The 22,398-nt window shown below is 34.9% G+C and overlaps 2 protein-coding genes across 3 annotated transcripts in view; both read left to right on the top strand.

Moving 5' to 3' along the window:
* Positions 1 to 8,608, top strand: part of SNX5_1 (Sorting nexin-5) — a 38,170-nt gene extending 29,562 nt beyond the window's left edge. For both annotated transcript variants that reach the window (XM_051210578.1, XM_051210579.1), the window contains one exon: positions 6,080 to 8,608. In XM_051210578.1, coding sequence (XP_051073180.1) covers positions 6,080 to 6,142 — 63 coding nt within the window. In that variant the 3' untranslated portion in view covers positions 6,143 to 8,608. The remainder of the gene's footprint in view (positions 1 to 6,079) is intronic.
* An 11,821-nt stretch (positions 8,609 to 20,429) lies between these two features.
* On the top strand, positions 20,430 to 21,795 carry MS3_00001118 (uncharacterized protein). Its single transcript, XM_051208625.1, has one exon. It carries the CDS (start codon positions 21,054 to 21,056, stop codon positions 21,417 to 21,419), a length of 366 nt encoding a protein of 121 aa, XP_051073179.1. The 5' UTR covers positions 20,430 to 21,053; the 3' UTR covers positions 21,420 to 21,795.
* The last annotated feature ends 603 nt before the right edge of the window (positions 21,796 to 22,398 follow it).

Here is a 22,398-nt window from a genome sequence, read left to right as displayed (position 1 = left end):
AGAAAAGATTAGTTACGTTAAATGTCATTTTAACTTTCCTAGCTAATCTATTCTGTCTTACTAACAGAGCACTAAAAATCTACTCAGATTATGCCATAAGAAAGAGATTTTATTATTTAATAACATGGTGATGGATTTTGGCTACCTTCAATGAACCACATGTATTCATGGAAAAAGAATATTGGAGATATTTTTAAAACTACAATTCAACAAGGATGTAGCTAGTGTTGTCGTTTATGGTAGATTAACGAGGGCAATTAAAAAGAACATTTTATTCGTAGTTAATCTTACATCTGAATTTTCTAATCGACTTGTTATATGTACTCAAACAAAGGATAAATTACTGGAGTTTGTATCCGATGTTTATCTACAAATTCAGTTGCTTCTGTAGAGATAACTTTATGTTGGATTTACTACCAGAAAGTTCAACCAATAAATGAATGAACATCTCCCAGTTTGAATTCAGTTCGGGATTACTTGGATTATCCCGTAAATATTTCGACTAAAATTTGATCATCTTGGGTTGGCATATGAGCTTCCTGTGCAGATGACCTCGATGTATAGCTATTATGACACAAGTTAACACGGATGCACATATATCCAACTGACGAGTTTCAGACAGGGGAAAAATGCGCGTCCTGGATTTCATTGTTAGTCACCATATCTTTCAGTTCGGTCTTCATGTTTTCATCAATTCAATATTCACTTGTATAACTGATCCAGTAAATTTTGATTTCCTTCGTGATTCAGTTAATTTGTTCCTGATCCTGTTGTCTTACCTTTTCAATGCTTTCTTCACTAGTAAATGTCAACATATTAGACATAACCTATGAAACAGTTTAATGTTACTTCTGTTTAAGTAGTACGGTTTTTTTTTTACAAAAATGTATTGACAGCAGTTGTGACATTTCACAATTACATGAACTACAATTAGTCAAAACAGCTCAGCTACATTTATCCTTTGTTTTTCTCTAAGTCTTAAGATTCAATACTTATTGCACTCTACTTTTCCCACAAATTCATTTATTACTTTTTTGGATCATATTCTTCATGTTCTTTCTCATTATCGTTTTCGATATGATCGATGAATTAAAATATTTCCTCTCTCTACAGTACAGCTACGCTAATACAATAATTTATTTTATTTATTTATTTAAATACATAAACACCAAATATGTATGCGCCGCACTTCGTCATTGTTGTTATGTGAGGTCTAGAGTATTGTCCGGACGCCCAAATTGAAACAGGTGGTTTTCTTAGGTAACCACACCCCGATCCTTTTACCTAGAGGTCTAATCCACAAGACAGTGGAGCAAAATCAGAAGATGAAGTCCTTGGCATCCAGTAACTGGTGTTCAGACTAGTCTAGGTGATCGAGTTTATAATAGCCCCCGAATGCCCTGGTATCGCCCCCGAATGCCCTGGTACGGCTGAGAGTGGGGTGAGTCCGCTCTCCCTCTCGAAATACTCTCACACGGCCACGCGTATACAGCCTCTGCCAGGGAAGTCCTACTCATTGCCTTCTCGTGGCGGGGGTGTTGTTTACGAAAATGAGAGGACGAAAAGCGAATGTCCGGGGCTTTAACCGGATCACAAACCAATGGTGCACATGGGCTCCAGTATCCTGAGGGAACAAATGGCGTATGAACCAATCTTTGGTCACCGGCTACCATGGGATTGCATCTCCTTACGATGCTCCACTGCCTTGTGGGTTAGACCTTTAGGTCAAAGGCTCGGGGTGTGGCCCCTAAGATAACCACCTGCTTCGGTTTGGGCACCCGGGCAGTATCACAGCCCACACACAAACGATGAACTCTATGTCTATGGCAACTACTTCTCTCGCTCCGAAAAACAATCAATCGATTCAAATAATTATCATTACTATTATTGTCATTATTAATACTATTATTATTACTATTATTGTCATTGTTATTATTATTATTATTATCCACATTATTCACCCTCTTTTATACTTATACAGCGGCTCGTCTTTGGTGGAAATCTGACTGTATCTAAACGTTCTCGAGTCACTGTCCGGTCGAAAATTGTATGTTACCATCGAATATGAGTACTGAAGCAGTTTTTCTGAAACCACGTGCGCCATTCAAACTGGCTGCCTTCAACGTTCGCACACTTATGCAGGTTGGTCAACAGATAGGGCTGGCTATGTCTTTGGAAAGTCTTAATATCGATGTCTGCTGTCTATCCGAGACCCGTATTCAAGACTCTGGTGAAGTACTACAAATTCGCTCTACATCTGTCACTTCAAAAAGCTTGTTTTACGTGCGTATATCCGGGGACCCTGTGGCATCTTCGTCTGGTCTTGCTGGCGTTGGTGTCGCACTAAGCGCTAGAGCTGAGGCAGCACTAATCGATTGGATCCCCATTAACAGTCGGTTATGTGCTGTTAGATTAGAAAGTTCCATCAAAGTGAGAAGAAATCGGCGTGAGAAACGATGTCTTTTCGTCATCTCCGCCTATGCCCCGACAGATTGCAGCCCGGATGCAATCAAGGATGAGTTTTACCACCAGTTATCAGTTCTTCTCCAGAAAGTGCGTTCGACAGATATTGTAGTACTAGCCGGAGACTTGAATGCCCAGGTCGGGCGTCTAGGCACAGAAGAGAGTCGTTTAGGTGGCCGATGGGGACTCGTTGGTCGCAGGTCAGATAACGGGGACCGTCTACTGCAACTGTGCACAGACCACAACCTATTTCTGGCTAGCACTAACTTTCGGCACAGTCATCGCCGATGTGCCACCTGGCGTCCTCCCTCTGCATCTCAAGCCTGGACTCAGATTGATCACATCGCGATCAGCTACCGTTGGCGTGGTTGTGTAAAAGACTGCCGCTCCTTTTGGAGTACCTATCTGGACTCTGACCATGTCTTGGTCTGCGCCAATCTTACCTTACTTTTCAGTGGCCAACGAAGTGACCGCCAGCAAGGGATTGATATTAGCAAGCTGGTTGCAACTTCTGTTGCAAATAAGTATCGAACCGAGCTAGCCTCTAGGCTAGCTACCACTCCACCGAAAAGTATAGATGAGCATTGGTTGCAATTGCATGACGCCATGAAAATGGCGGGAACAGTCAGTTGTGGGTTTGCGAAATGTCCCGCTTTTAAGCACCAGGTTTCTTCTGGTTCCTTACAACTCATTGAAGCCCGTTGATCTACTCCGGGTGACCGTGAGTTTGACCATAAACGAAGGAAGTTACGTAAGGAAATTGGGCAAAGCTTGCGTAAGGACCGAGAATCCTGGTGGTCGAAGCGTGCTAATGAGCTGGAAGCAGCAGCTGCATCTGGTAACTACCGGAAGCTCTTCCAGCTCATCCGAGCCACTGGCAGCAAGAAGTCTGGTGTGAGTGAAACAATCTGCGAGGATGATGGGATGCCAATCACTAACATCCATCGACGTCTTGGACGATGGGCAGAATTTTTCGAAGGGCAGTTCAACTGGCCTGCTGCTCCGGCAACATCGGTCAGACTGTCCTGCCCTCCATGACCGGTGACGACTGATCCACCAAACGAGGAGGAAGTCCGCAAGGAACTCCAACTCTTGAAGCGTTACAAATCACCTGGCCCAGATGACTTACCTCCGGCTCTTTTTAAAGATGGTGGTGACTTTTTGACTAAGGAATTGACGACGTTGTTTACCAAGGTTTGGGAACTAGAGAGTGTACCAACGTCATGGAATGAGTCGATAGTTGTCCCTATCTTTAAAAAGGGTTCACGTCGTTCCTGCAACAATTATCGGGGGATAAGTCTACTTCCGATTGCGTCCAAGCTATTGGCTTCCGTCATACTTCGTAGGTTGTTCAAAACTCGAGAAAGATTGACTCGCGAGGAGCAGGCTGGTTTTCGTTCTGGTCGAGGATGTATTGATCATATCTTCACCCTCCGCCAAATGTTAGAACATCGCCATTCTTATCAAAGGCCAACGATCGTAGTGTTTCTTGACATCAGGTCTGCCTTCGATTCGTTGGACAGGACTGTTCTGTGGGATTGTCTATTGAAGAAGCATGTGCCTGAGAAGTTTATTAACATCCTAAAAGCCCTATATACAAACACCTCAGGCAGAGTGAGGGCATACAACCACCTCTCTCCATTGTTCCATTCGAGTAGTGGGGTTAGGCAGGGTTGCCCAATCTCACCATTCCTCTTCAACTTTGCCATCGATGACATTCTGTAAACAGCTCTGATGAATGTAAGTAATGGTGGTGTGGATCTGTTGCCTGGAGAAAGACTTCTTGACCTTGAGTATGCGGACGATATTGTCTTACTGTGCGATAATGCCCAAGCCATGCAATCCGCACTTAATCAGTTGGCAATCAGTGTCCGTAGGTATGGTATGTGCTTTGCACCTTCGAAGTGCAAAGTACTTCTACAAGACTGGCAAGATTCCAATCCTGTACTCACCCTGGATGGTGAGCAGATAGACGTAGTCGAGAAGTTCGTGTATCTGGGTAGCTGCATAAGTGCTGGTGGGGGTGTGAGTGATGAGATCAATGGACGTATAGTGAAAGCCAGAGCGGCTTATGCCAATCTGGGCCATCTTTGGCGCCTTCGTGATGTTAGTCTGGCTGTAAAAGGTCGGATCTACAACGCGTCGTTGAGAGCAGTTCTGCTCTATGCTTGTGAAACCTGGCCTCTCCGAGTTGAGGACGTTAGACGACTTTCTGTGTTCGATCATCGCTGTCTCCGAAGGATTGCTGACATTCAGTGGCAACACCATGTCAGTAATGCAGAGGTTCGGCATCGTGTGTTCGGGCACAGAGATGATAATTCAATTGGTGTCACCATCTTGAAACACCGACTTCGGTGGCTTGGACATGTTCTACGAATGTCGTCCCAGAGAATTCCACGTCGTGCATTATTTGCCGACTCTGGGACTGGTTGGAAGAAGCGGAGAGGTGGTCAGTGCATGACATGGTGTCGTGGTATGAAAGAAAGCTGCAAAGGACTGGCTTCTGTCGGTCCTTCACGACTCCCTGGTTGGGGTCTGAGAGATGGTGCTACACAGTGGCTAGAGACGTTATCAGATATGGCTCAGAATAGAAGCCAGTGGCGATCCTGCTGTAACCTTCTTTTACTTTCTTCATAAAAAGTGGTTGTGTCTCCCTTACCTGAAAGATTTCTTCTGATTGTACCTTTGCGTTCCCTGATTACTAGCACATTACCTTACACCAATCTCTTCGTTATTGTTCTCTCTTTTTTTTTGTGCTCCTTAGCTTTTTTCTTTCTTTCTTTGTATTCCTCTTCGAATATTCATTGTTCTGTGTGGCGCATATATATTGGCGCTCTCTTGTACCAATATTCATGTGTCCAAATAAATAAATAATAAATAACCTCTAGATCGGATACTCAAACGATACACAATAAAGAGACTAGATAACGTTAGATCAGATATACGATTCACAACCGAAAATAGAGAACCAAAATAACACTAGACAATACTTAATTCCATACAATTACAAGCAGCCACTTTTAGTGAGTCCGAAATAGAAATCAATAAAAAGATAGCAAATCACATATTTAATAGTCAGTAAGTTGAGTGCGCCTATTTGTTTAGATTCAGCGACCAACTAAATTTATTTTCAATACTATACATTATACTTTTTTGGTCATTTCATTTCACTGTATTATTGTGGTATAACAAGCACATGAGTTGATACAAATTTATATTCGACTAAGAAGCTTAAATTTGGCAGTCAATATCTATTCCACGCTCCCTGATTTTCATTGACTTCTTCAGTTAATGATGTGACTTAACTTTAAATTTCACTATCGTCATGTTAATAATTTGAATGAAATGGTGACTCAATGTTTAAGTCATTTAAATTCTAACCTACTAACTCCAAAGCTTCAAACTTTGGTTCACTTACCGTACGGTCTGAACAGTTACAGGTAACTGTTACCAGTCTTTGTACCAAAAATGTAGTATGGACTAAAACCAAGTACATAAATTTGTATCTGACATATGAATTAGTTAATACAAGAAAAATAAATTTTATTTACAAATTCATGTTTTTTTTTTTTAAAATGTTTATATATAAGCCATTGTTCTATTGTTCACTTTTCAGTCCCAGATAGAATTAATAAAATCTTCATTAATGCGATTAAAACTAATCAATATACCTGTATGAAATCACCTACGATTACCATGGAATCTACGGTTTGTACCAAAAGTAACACCTCAATCACCACTACCACTACTACTACTAGTAATAGTGCCCATTCCAATTCACAAACAAATAACAACATTACCACATTTAACTCGTCAAAATAATCACATGTGTTTTTGATTTGAAATGTATGGGGGATAAAAGACAATTCCCTCAATCCTTTTTTTCCCTAAATATTCCACCGCCTTCAACACAGCCTTATCCCGCTGATGACGATGATGATGGTCAGTTAAATATTATATGTTTCTCTGTGTGTAAATTATTATAAACTTCATTGATTTCTATTTTCCTACTATATTATTATTTCTCCAATTCCATGTGTTCGGGTTTGTGTTTAGTTTGTACTTTTCTACTACTATTTCCGTCAAATTCTTCTATATATCCATCCACCCACTGTACTACTACTACTTGCTGTGAAAGGAATTATCAAATATGATTCTTATTTTCTTATCTTAACATCCAATCCTATAATGTAAGAATGTCAAAATCAATTAACTTCACTGTTAACAAGTTTTTTTGAATTCAACTGTAAGCGTTGAAGACGACAACTCTTCCAAACGTCTTCTGTGTTACTGTATCATCGTAGGTTTGTGTGTGTCCGTGTTTGTGTATGTATGTGCTATTGGCTTTCTTGTTTGATTAATATACAATTCATATTCTAATTAAATTTACCAATCATACCAACTTCTTCCTCCTTCATATTACTACATTCTGTGATCAAAATGAAAAACTCGAAATGATTATCTTATACTGATGAACTCGTTTATTATATGAAGCGAAAACAAAACGACATATTATCTCTATTATTAGTGGGAATAAATTGAACCCCAACCTCATGTCACGCACACTCACTTTTATTTCCTAGGTGTGAAATTATCATTCACTATTATCTTATTCTTTAATTCACTTATATGTATACTTGGTTTATTTGGTTTTCACTTTATAATCTTATTTTTTACTTTTGCTTGTTTGTGCTAATTTCGTTGAAAAATTGTTCATTGAAATTATTTTTTATCAAGGTGTTCTTACTATTTGACCATTCATGTGTCAAGTATTTTGTATAATTCTAATAAAATATATATGCGCTGCACTTCGTTTCGTCATTGGATTTGTGTGAAGTCTGGAGTATATGTATATATGATAATGATTTATTCATGAGTCAACATTACTTGAAGTACGCTTAAGAAATAGAAAGGACTGATCAAAAATGTTTCTTTTTACATAAAACTCTTTGGGAGTATATATTCATTGTTCTGTCTGGAATCGAACTCAGAACCCATGGGTCTTTCAGTTATCTCATTATAAGCTATCGTGAATTGGAATTCAATGGTCTGTTGCTCCTAATTTCAGTCAGTTTGTGCATATTTTGCTACTACCTGTTAAACGCTCTTTAACATAAAAGAAAGGATTAAGTGAATATTTAAGATAAGACAAACTAATAATTATTTCGGAATGATAACTGTTTTTTATCTTGTCAAAACTACCCGATGTATGAAGATCTATTAACTATGGTTGTAAGTACGATAAGAAACAAGAGTAGCTTGAAGACAAACTTTACACATTAATGATACTATATCGTGTAATTGAAGTCGTTGGCAGAGAATAAATTGCTACTTTGATTTATTACGGAAACTGAACTAGAGCAAACGACTAGTTTTTAGTTTACTTCTGGAACTGCATAGGTCACTGATGAACTGTCAAAATAAGATGGATGAAGTTCGGATAGTTTTTAACTATTTATTTGTTCAACTAGGTAAAATACTAACACCAGTGTTTCTGCTACAGTCGAGCAAAACATGTACTTCTGCATGCCTCACTGCGTAATAGGTGAACAGAGTTGAGTAGTTATTGGTTGCTTTATTAACTTGTAGGTACACTAATTCGGCTACATATTTTGCTTATATATGGCTAGTAGTTCAGTTCTCCGAGATCTATCTGGGTTGGGATTTATCATTTCGAATTTCCGAGCGTAAACCACTGTGTTACTATTGATAAGTGATTTAGAAAAATTCGCTAATTGAGAAAAACAAATCAGTGTAGAATGGCATATCTCTAGACCAACTGATATCAGTTGAATAAAAGATCGTTTCCGTTACAAACTTCATTTGTCACTGCAAAGTTCATTAGATATTGTGTTCCGAAACCTGACAAAGAACGAATATTTAACCGGTACATCCAAGTCTGTATTTGAAACCAAACTAGTTATGAGTTGGATCCTAAGTTTCTAAATTCCTTTTATTCTTTATATTCGACTTAGTTCTATATTCTTGGAACGTATATTCACTGGCTAAACTTTTCTATGAGCGTTAATACTGTTACTATCTCTTCTACGGCGGTATCTGTCCTAATAATTTCATGTCTCCACGCTAAAGGGGTTTGTCCACTTGAACTGATGTACACATGTTCTACTTTTCGTTTGACTATTGGATGATCATTTCAGTATATATATATATATATATATATATATATATATATATATATATATATATATATATATATATATATATATATATATATATATATATATATATATATATATATATATATATATATATATATATATAGCACGAACAATTGCAGGTGAAGAAAACCAGTGTAGCAGCAACCTCTGTAGCAGTAAACCTCAACATACACACGGGAAAACTAAGATCCTCACATACAACACGGAGAGCACCAGCCGAATTACACTTGATAGACAAAATCTGGAAGAGGTAGAAATTTTCACGTACCTAGGCAGCATTATCGATGAACAAGGAGTATCTGATGCAGATGGAAAAGTGTTATAACCCAGTGAAGATTAAATTACAGGTAACTCCCGAGGCCTATTAATCGACTAATATTCTATAAATATTCTTATTGTAAAACTATTGAATAATTAGATTATGTATATTTATATTCCTCTTATTATAAGCTTTATTTTCACCTATAATTTATTATTGTACGATTTACGGTTCTTAAGCTATGCTCAGTCTATTAATTACTGTCCCCCTCGTTCACAGCCACTTTTTGGCTTATTTGTGTACACATGTTATTTTCTATTTTATGGTACGTTGTGGTCTGTCTGATTGATATATAAACCGAGTATGTCTGAAATAAACGATCTGATCTGATTCGATTCGATTCATATTACAGTAGCTAGTGTTGTGTTCTGGACTCATGTGGAAGGGCTAGAAGGACATAGGACCAATCAGGACGCCAAACTGCTCATACCGGTTGAACGTCATTGGTTTGGCATAGTGCGAAATTGTATAAGTCGTATTCTGACTGGTCGATAAGTCGCGTGATAGAAAGCCAGACATCAAGTTCATAACAAAAAGCAAGGACCGCGTTCCTGCAGTTGAAGAACATATGGCGCTCAAAACTACTGTCACGTAGTATCGAAATGAGAATCTTCAATACGAACGTCGAGACAGGTCTATTCTATGGAGCTGAAATTTGGAGAACTACTACCGCCATCATCAAGAAGGTAATAGTATTTATAAACAATTGTCCGTTGACCGGATAGAAAAAATGTTAACAGCTTAAAACGAAATTATTCATTTGACTAAACTGAGAATAACAAATTTGGCAAAATGAAATGAAATGAAAATCTTTGATTACCCATAAAAGTTTATTAGTAAGTATGATAAAAATCGAGTAAAGGAAATGGAATATGCTAAGATATAAAATAACTCAGTATTTTTCTAGCTTAACATTAAAGTTGGTGAAACAGCCAACATGATTCATTTCAGACTAAGTACCGAATTGAGAAGGACGTATTCACCTGCTTAACTAGTTTCATTTTATGAAACAAGTTTTTCATAGAAACAAACAAAAGTAGACAAATTTCCACTATGTTCAATGTTAGATCACTTACACTATAAGAGCAAAACGGGTTCTGATCTTGGAGCCCATCCAACGTATTTTCAACAGTGTCATTACCCGTCATCTACTTCATAGTGAACCCAATGTTGATATTTTAAAATCATTGAAAACAATTAATACCCAAATAACTGACTACATTAACCTGAGGCTACATCAACTAAAAAGTTGAAACCATAACTTTGTATTCAAATTGATACAGTTATAAATCTCTCATTACCATAGTAACTTCTAATTTTCATCATTCAGTTACGTAATATCTTCTTTTTTATCCTCAATAACAAATTCCTTCCTTTTATTCTTATATCATTCTTTATACTTACTTATCTTTACTAATTTATCAAGACTTCATGTTGTTATTACGTAACTTTAAAATCAATTTTTATTTTTTACAAGTGTGTCTCCATGTGTTTAAAAGAAATTTCTCTTCTAGAATTTCCATATACAGTAGAATGTAAATATTCATTCAATTTACCATTTAATTATTCTTCCGTCTTACCATTTATTGCCAGTGAACTTCTTCATATATTTTTTAACAAGTACCTGTTACGTCCATTAGGTGAATTGTGGCTATTGTTTTGTCCTATTTTAAACTCGTCAACATTGGAATGTGAATAAACTAAGGTGTTGATTTTCGCATTGAATAAACAATGAGAGGATTCAAACCCATATTATGAGTGATATTGGTGATAGAATAGTTTTCTTTCCTGCTATTCTTGCATGATCCTAATTGTATACTATTTTTCTTAACGTATTAATCCTTGTCATACTTTTCTCCATTAATAAATTACAAGTTAATTAATTAAAATTTGTTACTTAACTTTGTATTGAAATCATCCTTGTTACATACCTATTGGGATCGATAAATTGTGTTGCATTGTCGTTTTACATTTTACGAATGCATAACATACGACCATTTACCTGACCTAATGTTTTGATTCAGGATTAAGAAACGTGGGATTTCGCGTTTCATATTAACCGCATCAATGAATAGATTGGTGAAACTAACGAATCTCATTGTTTGTAGAATGGGTAAGAATACAAAAGTAATGTAACATTATCTTTACTGAATGTTATTGGTGAGTTGTGTCTTCATTGGATTGATCGCATTACAGCCTCTTACTAGGACTTCGAGAATTACTTATTAACAAGTACTTGGCGTTCTTCTGTATAATCGGTAAAATGACCTCTTATCTAGTAGTCACTTATTGTTATTGACAGTAATAAGTACATAATAAGTCATCTAGTGCGTTTGCTTTAATTTTGAAGTACGAGCTGTATTTATTTAAAAAACTAATTGATAATCTTAATATCATCTGTCGAATTAATTTTACAAAATTCGTCTGAGAGCTCTCTAAAAAGTAACACATCCAAATCTTTTGACAAAAGACTAATGAAATACCTGGTGAAAGACTGAATAAATGGAGAATTCCGTGAATCTCTGGAGTAAAACACACACACACTCTGTCTTGGATTTAAATTTGATATCCCGAATAAATTTGTCAGCAAGATTGATATACTAACGTAATTCGAAAGCCTGTACTAACAAATAACCTACTTGAAACCTATGAATGCAGGCAGAATAGGGTTGTTTATATTCAAACTGGTTCAAAAACATTAACTAAGGAACATGTGCCAGCATTAAAAAATTGGCAAAAGAATAATAAGACAAATAAAGATTTTGCTGTTGTAATAATGAATCAGAAAGATTATGTGTATAAAATATTCCACATTCTCAATGGTACTTCAGGATTCTAAGTTCATAAATCTAAGAAAAATAGCAATCAGAAGCAGTGTTCATAAAAGTTTTAAGTAGCAATCTGACAGCAAAACGGTAAGTACTGTTCTTAATGCATGATCCCCCTAAAATCCACAAATCGTGTATCCCATTAAGATCTGTAATTTCTAAGGTGAACTCATCATATCATAAGTTGGTTTGATGGCTAGTTAAATTATGAAAACCAGTTCGTAGAAAAATTGTTTCACAGTTTAAAAGATGTTTTAGTATTCTAGAGAAATGGATCATTTGAGTACATATTAGATAAATTCTTTTAATTGAAATTATGAACCGATTAATGTTGGACCATTACTGAAAATCTGGAAGGACTGTGAATGGCTGTTTCGTCGTAGCATGTGACTCTTCAGCAGTGCATATCCACGACCCTGCACCTGTGACTCAAACCCACGACCTTCGATCTCGCTTGAACTCTTAATCTCTACTAGACAACTGAGCTGCGATCCAACTATATTAATGTCTAACTTCAACCAGTTCACGATATTGAATGACCATCTTCCATTGTCTTTGGTGAGAAAATGCCTCAAACCTGACACAGATTAACTCCACTGGTCATGGCTTCTCACTAGAACTCCAGGAATTCCCTCTCAAATCTAGTCATTATATAGCACATGATAATAACAATCTTAACAACCCTATATTGTTGATATCTATTAATTTTTGCTAATTATTCGTGACCGTAACGTTAGGGGAGACTATTAATATAATTTTAAAACAATTTGAACTACTTCCTTTGCCTTAAAATGGGTCAAGAAAACTAATATTACTTTGTTTGAAAAGGGTTCACTTCTAATGCGACAGTGAACTATACAAACAAACTGATGGAGTGGCCATGGGGTCACCAATTATACCAATCTTTGCTATTAACTTTATTTATAAAACATCACAAACTAAACCATGAAATCCAGAACGCAACATACTATTCCATATTTTTTGATGATGTTTTCATTATATGTGACGATACGGATCACGCTCATTGATCAATTAATCACTTCAGCAATTTTCATTCAAACATAATATTGACGATGGAATATGAAAGGGATAATTAACTATATTTTTTTGATCATAATACAATAGAACTGTTGATTATAATATATAGGGATGAAACGTGAACCGGACAGTATTTGAAGCAAGACAACTTTTAGCTTACCAGTTATGAAAAAATATCTAGTCAAAAGGCTATTTAATCAAGCTAAAATGTTATACTATGTTATTTCAAATAATCAACTATTTGTAAAATACCTGTTCTCATTCATCTTTCGTCCAAAAGAGATGATATTTTAGAAAGAATGGATAAAAGAATCATGACATTACTAAAAAGAAGCTTTCCTTCTGCTTTACTGATTTCGTAATACAATACCAGTTGTCCATCATCAAATTCGTTGGTTGATCAATACTATTCCGATATCCGCTCTAAATAACTTGTTTTATTCTGATTACGATAATTATTACTTACAACATTGCCTAGTTTGCTCTGTGTTACTGTTTTCTAACACACATATATATACATATCGATTTTAACTATGTTCATTCATAAATGTTATGCTCTATTCTTCTTATCTCTATGATTCTTTTTGGTTATATTTCAAACACTTATCTAAACTTCACTCACTAATTTATGTTAAACAATTTGTTTATAATTTTCGATTATATACATAGTTGATAAGAAGTTATAAAATAGATTCATGAATTCATTTTATTCTACACAAACCTTGTTGCTATCGAACTGTTTAATACTAATGTAAATGAACACTCATCAGTCTGATTGATACAAAATATTTGTAAACAGGAACAAATATCTTGCCAATTGTTTACAATTTACACCCGATTATGGATTTTTCTATAAAAATTATTATTATTATTATTGTTATCAAATCAATTAATCAATAAGTAATGCATAAACAGTTAAGCTTATAATTGAATATCATTAATCTAGGGTTTTAATGTCTATTCACTATATCATATACCAGTTTATATGGATTGATTAATAGTTCTTGATAATAATTAAATCAATAAAATTCATCGTTTTCTCGTAGTGTTTAAGTGAAATAAGCGCGAGACTATAATTTATGGATGAACAAATCAGGTATAGCTTCGTGAGAAAATTCTCGGAGTTCTGGTGAGAAGCCGTGACCAGTGGAGCTAATCAGTGTCGGGTAGAAACAGGTGTCTATCTCAGTAAAATGGAAGATGGTTGCGCAATTTCGTGAATTGGTTGAGGTTAGACGTTAACACCATTGGATGCCGGCTCAGTAGTCTAGTTGGTTAAGCGCCTGGCGCGAGACTGATAGGTTCTGGGTTGGAATCTCGCGGGGTGCGGGATCGCAGATGCGCACTGCTGAGGAGTCCCGTGCTGGAACGAAACGGTTGTCCAGTGCTTCCAGGTTTTCCATGGTGATCTAGCTTCAATTGACTCATGATTTCAATCAAAAACTTATTAATCTCCACAACCCCTAAACTGATATAAGATAACAGGTGTCAGATTTTGTAGCAAAATTCACTCATTCATTTGGTTAAATAGAGTTTCGGTATTATAGCTAATGTCAATTCATGATGAAAAGTCTAAATCTAATTCTTAACGTTAACCATCAACTGTAATTCCTTACATAGGCTTATAACCTTCATTTGGTCCTAGTTATTAAGTGGACACATTTAAGGTCAGTCTAACGTCGCTCAAAGGTTGTCTATAAACTATAGTGTCACCGAAATAAGTTATATGTAAACGATATTGTTTTCAATGGTTGACATGTAAATAAAATAAACAACTCTTCGTTTTCTTTCACATCTTTCACCTAACTATTCTCACTGGTTTATGTAACAGTATTTTTAAGTAATGTTCTATCATATCATTGAATTTTTCATTTTATTCGTTATTTTGCATCGTAATGCATGTAGTTATGTACCTATATCCAAACATTTGAATGAGATATGAAGGTATAAATTGGTAAAGCAAGTGCGACATTCCAGCAATTGAAAAATATCTGGAACTCAAAGCAATTGTTACCTAAGATCAAAGTCAAAATTTTCAAAACTAACACTAAAACAGTCATATTGTAGGAGGCTGACGTTTGGAGATTTACCAGAACCATCATCAAAATATACAAGTATTTATAAAAAGTTATCTACACAAGATACTCCAGATCCATCGGTCAAAGATCATTAACAATGAACTACTGTAGCAGAGAACAAACCAGCTGCTAATTAAAGAAAAATTAGGGAAACACGCTGGAGGTAGACAGAACTGAATTTGTGGAGATCATCAAACAGCGTCACATAGTAAGCCTTAACTTGGAATCCTCATCGAGATAAAAGTAGGTGAAGCAGAGTAAAGAACACATGGTGTTGAGAGTCAGAGGCATACGTCAAGATCATGAGTGGCACTTGAGAGCAGCTGGAAAAGAGAACCCAAAACAGAGTTTGTTGGAAAATCCCTTTCGGTGGTCTACATCCATGAGATGTGACAAATTTGAGTATGTAGATACTTTATAATATCTGTTCGGTAAAATCTAAATTGGTTTCTTCACAACACTTATTTGTAAATAAGTTATATGTGAATAAATATGAATAATTGACATTAAAAATATCAAAATAATTCAGAGAGATGGATAGTGCCTAGCAGTGGAATCCAGGACACACCTTTCGTCCTATCTGGGACTCGTCAGCTGGATGTACCTGTATCCTAGAGTTGATGTTCACTCCGGGACTCGTAAAGCTTGTAACTTAAGGCTATATCGAGGCAATCCGCACAGGATACACGTGTACCATCATAGGACTGATCAATCGCAGTCCTAAATAACAATGGAAAGAAACAAGTAAAACATCATCAAGTGAACTCAGAAAGGCTTTTCCAATTTTAAAGAGGGGAGAGTATCCAAAGCGCTTCATATAGTGATAAATCCCTCTTCCCTCATTAGCAAACCAGGCTTGAATATTCATCCAACTTGGACCCTGCTTATTTTTCACACAATCTTTACACACACACACATCTCAACCCCACTACTTCATATCACAAATGTATACATTTTTCATACCCACATTCCGACGCACAAATTAATACAGAGGCAGGTTATACAAATCCGCCTTGATCAAGAATAGCCTGACATTGACATATTCAAACTTATTATGATATTGATTGTACTAAAATATTTTGTAGTGTTTCCTTTGTACTATTTGTACTTGGTTTAATTTAATTCGGTTATTTATTAACTCTGAAGAAGTGGTTTACATTGAGTCACGAAACGTCAGAAATATAACTTTTCTGCTCATTAGGATACAACAAAATATTTATTTATTAATGACTTTCTACCCAATGCTTAATCTATTTGAAACTATCAAGTCCAACCTTGGTATGTATACGAATAAATGTGAATAAGTTTTCTCAGTAAAAATGTCACTTTTGTAATAGGTCAGAAGTATTCTTGATATAATTATTATCATTGTTAGCTCAGAATAGATCTAAAATAGATCCAAATCAATATTACGTCCTGTTGAAGTTGTCAAAATAATATCTATTGTTTACACTTGAAATACTTTGTATTAATATAGCCTTAACAATCTGGTAGCTCTGTGTAATACAAACCTATTTTTATGAATTATTTTGTTTTTCAAGATATTGCATCATTATTTTATTATAAGTATAGGGTTGTAGAGATTGTTGCGTTTTATCGATATCCTGAACTGGTCAAAGTTAGATAAATGTCAAAAAGATGGATGCATTGGGCATCCGTTTCTTCCTAGTATGAGACTCCTCGTCAGTGCTCATCCACTACTGTCTAGAAAGTCCTATCTCCTCGCTTTCTAATCATGTGCAGTTGTTATTGTTAATATGTCGTTGGGCATTATTTATTCAATTTATATAGTCTTCGAATAGATCTATTGTCATTCATCTTCTTTCTAGAATCAACTAACTATTAAAAAACTATTACAGTTACAAAACTGTCGTGATTGTCATAGTCTAATCAAATAATTATTTTCACATTCTTTTCAGCACGGAATTAAACGTAATTAACTTTCAAAAAAGTTTGCTTCATCTAAGAATATTCTACGTCACAAATTGATTACAAGAATTTTTAACGAATTCCATCATTTTTAGGCTGTTAATTTTTATTCAAATAAAAGATTTATAGGGCTTATTTCTACAAAATATTTAGTTATTTCATCATTGTTTACAAAGCTTGTGAATTAAGGCAATATCGAGGCATACAAACAGTATGCACATATGCCAGTAACAGACTGACCAACTGCAATCTTAAACCTCAATGGGAAGATACAAGCCAAGCAGTACCAAGTGAATTTAAATTTATTCCATTGCACAAGCAAGTGGCTATCAGGACTCAGTAGCTGAGGTGATAACGCGATGGCGTTTGAAGTGAATGGTGCTGAATTCGAGTCTCAGAATGAACATCAACTCTGAGATGCAGGTACATCCAGCTGACGAGTCTCAAATAGGATGAAACGGGCGTCCTGGATTCCACTATTAGCCACTATCCATCATTGTTTAGTTATTTCAGTTTATTTACTTATAAGTAGCACATTTTAAATGCATAAATATTGTTCACTTATTATTTTTATTATTATGCTCGATTGCATGCATTCTCTAAATATTACACCGAAATAAAATCAGTCACGCAACCAATTTACCATTTACAAAACAAAAATGCTTCAATGGAGAAATTTTCATCCCTAGTCTTTACGTGTTATATTATATCAGTGTTTTACCTTTTGACAGAAAACACAGTTGAGAGTGTATACTCTTTCTAATATTGAATAGTAGATATTGTTTTTTTTCTAAAATTTATTTTATATACTGATTTATGTAGGATAACACTGTGACCTTAATATATTTTGAGTTGTATAACACGCATTTAAATAAAGGGGAAAAAATATAAAAAATATTTTTCAGGGGAAAGATGTGATCGTATATACAAACTCATATACGGATGTATACATATGCATAGCTGATACATATTGAATCGTTTAGCGTATCACTGATATAAAACTATAAATATAATACATTAATATATAGCAAAATTTCATTTCACTGTGATTGATATGCACGAATTGTATTCATTCTTATCAGGTTTACATAAATAAATTCAGTGATACTTTTATAGTTATATGGAAACAATGATAAACAGACTAATTTATAATAAGGTTGGTTTTTTACCATGAACTGGTATCTGATGAGGAATCCTAAAACGATGGGATGTATCTGATAACTATCTCACTCTTTCCAAATTATGGGAATCCACAGTGGTAAAAAAAGATGCACGACTGAACATAGATTGTACAGATCTTGCAACAAGACATCTAAATTAATTCTAAATTGTGTTGTAGAACAAATCGATTTTATAGTTTTAGACTTGATAAAAATGACCGTACCACTTGACAAATGGTATACGAAGATTTTTTCACAATTACATAACAATAAAACGCCTTCACAACAGTTTGCCATACATTTTATATCTTGTGACCTACCTAAATTAGGCAAATAAAGAATTTCGTTTATTAAGTAAAGTGATAAAATGTTGTATATTATAAAATTGCACCAAACAAAAAGCCAAGAATTCAGTGTTACATGGTTAAATGTATCTGATAAAACCTTTTCAAAAGTTTTGATTATGATGTAGTGAGTCCGTTCTTCAGAGTCTTAATCGCTTCAGGACATCCCACTAAACCTGATGATTCAACCACTATGAGTTAAATATACATATTAAACATTTATCATCATTTTCAGTACAAGATCTATAGGGAAAACAGTTCCTTTTTGATATCAAATGACAGTAGTTTCACCTAAGTTGTCTTCGTATGATGAAATCATAAAGTGAGAGAAGTATTATAAATGATATTAAAACTTACCTCAATCATAGTCGTAAAAAACAATTGTTGAATGCGTTCGACTACCATTTGCTATCAATTATCATATGTATTTAAGAGAAAGCCTTCATGAATTCACTACAGGGAATCGAAACCAGGACCTTGAGTCTCGTAAATGAACACCTAATTTATAGACTAGTGAGCTAGCAATTGATGTTTGGCTGTGGTCAATTCCTCAAATTTTTCAACCATCTTCCTATTCATTTAAAGTGTTATTGCATAACACTTGACATAGTTGATGTCAATTTTCACTAGAACTGTGGAATTGCATTTCAAAGTTAGTCACTAAGATCATTCAGTGATCTTAACCATGAAATTAAAGAAATTTTCATGAACTCCTATAACCATACTTCTATAATTTTGATTTAATTAAAATAAGTGCTACCCAAAAGCTTCAATCTTTGAATTCATCTCTCATTCAGTAAGTGACGAGGTATTCATCAAAGCAACTAATCAAGTTTCTTTACTGTTAATAATTCATGTAACAGAAGGATTTTCACTAAACAGTTGCTGTAAATCAAGAATTGTTTATTTACGGACCAAAGGTTTTGTGTCCGATTTCCGGTTGCGAGGTTGTTGGTGTTCATTGCTGAGAAGCCTAATACTAGGACGAAATGGTTGTCTAATGCTTCCATGCATTTAATAGTTTCCTGATTTTGATCGGTTTGTAATTTCGATGACATTCAACAATATTCACAATCCCATACTGAAAATAATAGTTCTGTTTCAGTATGACATCATTTATGTTCTATTTACTAAATGGACATCAATTCAATTCATAATTCAATCCAACCTTGTTAATAAAACGATGTTAGAATAAGTAATGCAGTAGATTTTATTTTTTACAAAAGACAGTCATGAGCTAAATTCATTACTTCCCAATGTGTATATGTTAATTGAATGTCCAAATCTCTATAAAACACAGTTGTACAATTGTTGTACTAATTGTTCATAATTATTATGAAATAGAATGGTAGGTTTCAGCAGTAGGTCTCACTATACACAAAGCGAAAAGCAAGACTCTCCGATACAACACAGCATGCACCAATCCAGTCACAATTGACGGAGAAGATTTGTAAGATGTAAAAACCTTTACATATTTGGGGAGCATCATTGATGAACATGGTGGATCTGATGCAGATGTGAAGGCGCGGATCGGCAAAGCAAGAGCAGCATATTTACAGCTGAGGAACTTCTGGAACTCAAAGCATATTTCAACCAACACCAAGGTCAGGATTTGCAATACAAATGTCAAGACAGTTCTACTATATGGGGCGGAAACCTGGAGAACTACGAAAGCCGTCATCCAGAAGATACAAGTGTCTATTAACAGTTGTCTACGCAAAATACTTCGGACACGTTGGCCGGACACTATTAGCAACAGCCAACTGTGGGAAAGAACAAACCAGATCCCAGCGGAGGAAGAAATCAGGAGGAAGCGCTGGAAGTGGATAGGACACACATTGAGGAAAGCACCCAACTAAGTCACAAGACAAGCCCTCACATGGAATCCTGAAGGCCAAAGGAAAAGAGGAAGACCAAAGAACACATTACGTTGGGAAATGGAGATAGACATGAGAAAAATGAACAAGAATTGGATGGAACTAGAAAAGAAGGCCCAGGACAGAGTGGGTTGGAGAATGCTGGTCAGCGGCCTATGCTCCATTATGAGTAACAAGCGTAAGTAAGTAAGTAAGAATGGTAGGTTTATAAAATCTAATTAATTTGAAGACTATTAAAACTCTTAACTATTTTCAGCTAAACAACTATAGAAGACTAAAGAAAACTGGATGACTAGGTCTTTCTGGTTTAACACTCTCTTCAAATTACGTAATGTGGTAATACTTTTTATTTCAATAAAAAAATAATAAATCATTCATTTATCAGTGATTATCATTATTTTATAAATATCAGAATTTCTACTAAGATTCTATGAATGGTAATAACACTGAGTAATATTTGAGTAGTTTTAATCATTGATATAACGAGAAGACACGTCAAATATCGATTGATTTACTCATTACAAGTTTTGTTCAACATTAATTCCATTCTGATTCAATGTGATAATTATTCAGTGTAGTATTCGGTTTTTATTTTCTCGTATAATATTTTATTCTGTATAATATACGATATTGGTGTATTCAATTGACATGAACCATTGTCCCCGAAACACAATGTACAAACATTGATTTGTCCAGCTCACAGAAAGACGACGTCTTATTAAACTCATGAAATTATTGCTGTACCCACCCACGAAGAAACAGAAAGTGAATCAAGCAGCATAATGAATACAGTTGTATTAAATTAAGCTTATCATTCTATGACAAAAGTTTCTGATGAATGTACTTATCGGGGTTCTTTAGTTGTATTAGCAGATATGACTTACATGCTTTTGATCAAATTGCTTACAAAAATGAGAAAAATTTGTCGGATGTATCAAATGGTAATCAAGAACCTAATGAAATTTTGATAGATGCTGATTATTCTAGTGATCTATTATCTACTAATGAGATTTTCAAGAAATTCGGTGAAAATGTCTCGGAAGAATCAAACCTTAATGACCTCATATCAAGTGTCCTTGATCCTCACCATCTAGTCAGTTCTAGTAGACTCTCTATTCAATGCGGGAAATATGTTTTAAATAGAGTCAAACTAACTGTAACTTGGGAATATGAGGATCCAACATTATTTCATGGGGGAGGATAAAGTTATAAAATTTAAAGATGAATCTCAACTTTGAGTCTTCAAAAAGAAGAAGGAGAGGTGATATGATGGATAGAAAAGTCAAAATTCGATGGATTTACTCATTACAAGTTTTGTTCAACATTAATTCCATTCTCATTCAATGTGATAATTATTCAGTGTAGTATTCGGTTTTGTTTTCTCGTATAATATTTTATTCTGTATAATATACGATATTCGCGTATTCGATTGACATGAACTATGCTTAGTATATGATTTGTTATAACTCAAAGTATTTTTCATATATGTGATTTCATCCTAATTAGTAATCGAAATGGGTGTACAATCAATATATAAATGAATGTATTTTCGACTAGGGTCGTCGTCTTCGTGTTTTGGGGGGTAAATAAATCTTCACTTATACCAGTTTTTGTATTCTTACTTTCGAGTTGTGGGAATTGCCGAAATCCCTTGTTTCAAGTATAAGTGATAAGGGTTACTGACACAACAATTAGCAACGACCAGATATAAAAAGTAGCATTCAAGCAACAAGATATATCAATCATATTGTTTAAAAAAAAAACAAAGATGAATATTAAATAAGTCCATTGAAAATAGAAACTATAAACTGTTTAGCTACTATACGTGTTGATTGTAACAGTGAAAAACACATACAAACCATAACTCCGGTGTCGTTTACCAATTCAATTTCTTATTATTAAATAATAAGTTCATTTTTTTAAAATATAGATTTATAGGTCATTTGAAAATGAAACGGAAACAGTCAACATTCAATGATTACAATATCTGATTATTGTTTTTTTTTCTCTCTCTCTTTCGTTCGTTTCTGTTTATTCATTTCAATATTCTATTTATCTTATCTTATTAGCTCTAGGAATGCAAATTTCTCTAACCGACCTCATTCTCCCAATTCTATCCTCTTTTTACTTCAAATTATTCATTAATTCTGAATGGAAATATTTCTCTTGAATAAAAGATTATC

This window comes from Schistosoma haematobium, chromosome 1, assembly GCF_000699445.3.
Source record: "Schistosoma haematobium chromosome 1, whole genome shotgun sequence".
In the NCBI taxonomy this organism is placed as follows: domain Eukaryota; kingdom Metazoa; phylum Platyhelminthes; class Trematoda; order Strigeidida; family Schistosomatidae; genus Schistosoma; species Schistosoma haematobium.
Note: the sequence above shows the minus strand (reverse complement) of the source record. Positions and strands in the feature narration are given on the sequence as shown.

Coding starts and splice junctions, on each gene's coding strand:
- MS3_00001118 (XM_051208625.1), top strand. CDS start 21,054: ATGTACTTATCGGGGTTCTTTAGTTGTATTAGCAGATATGACTTACAT.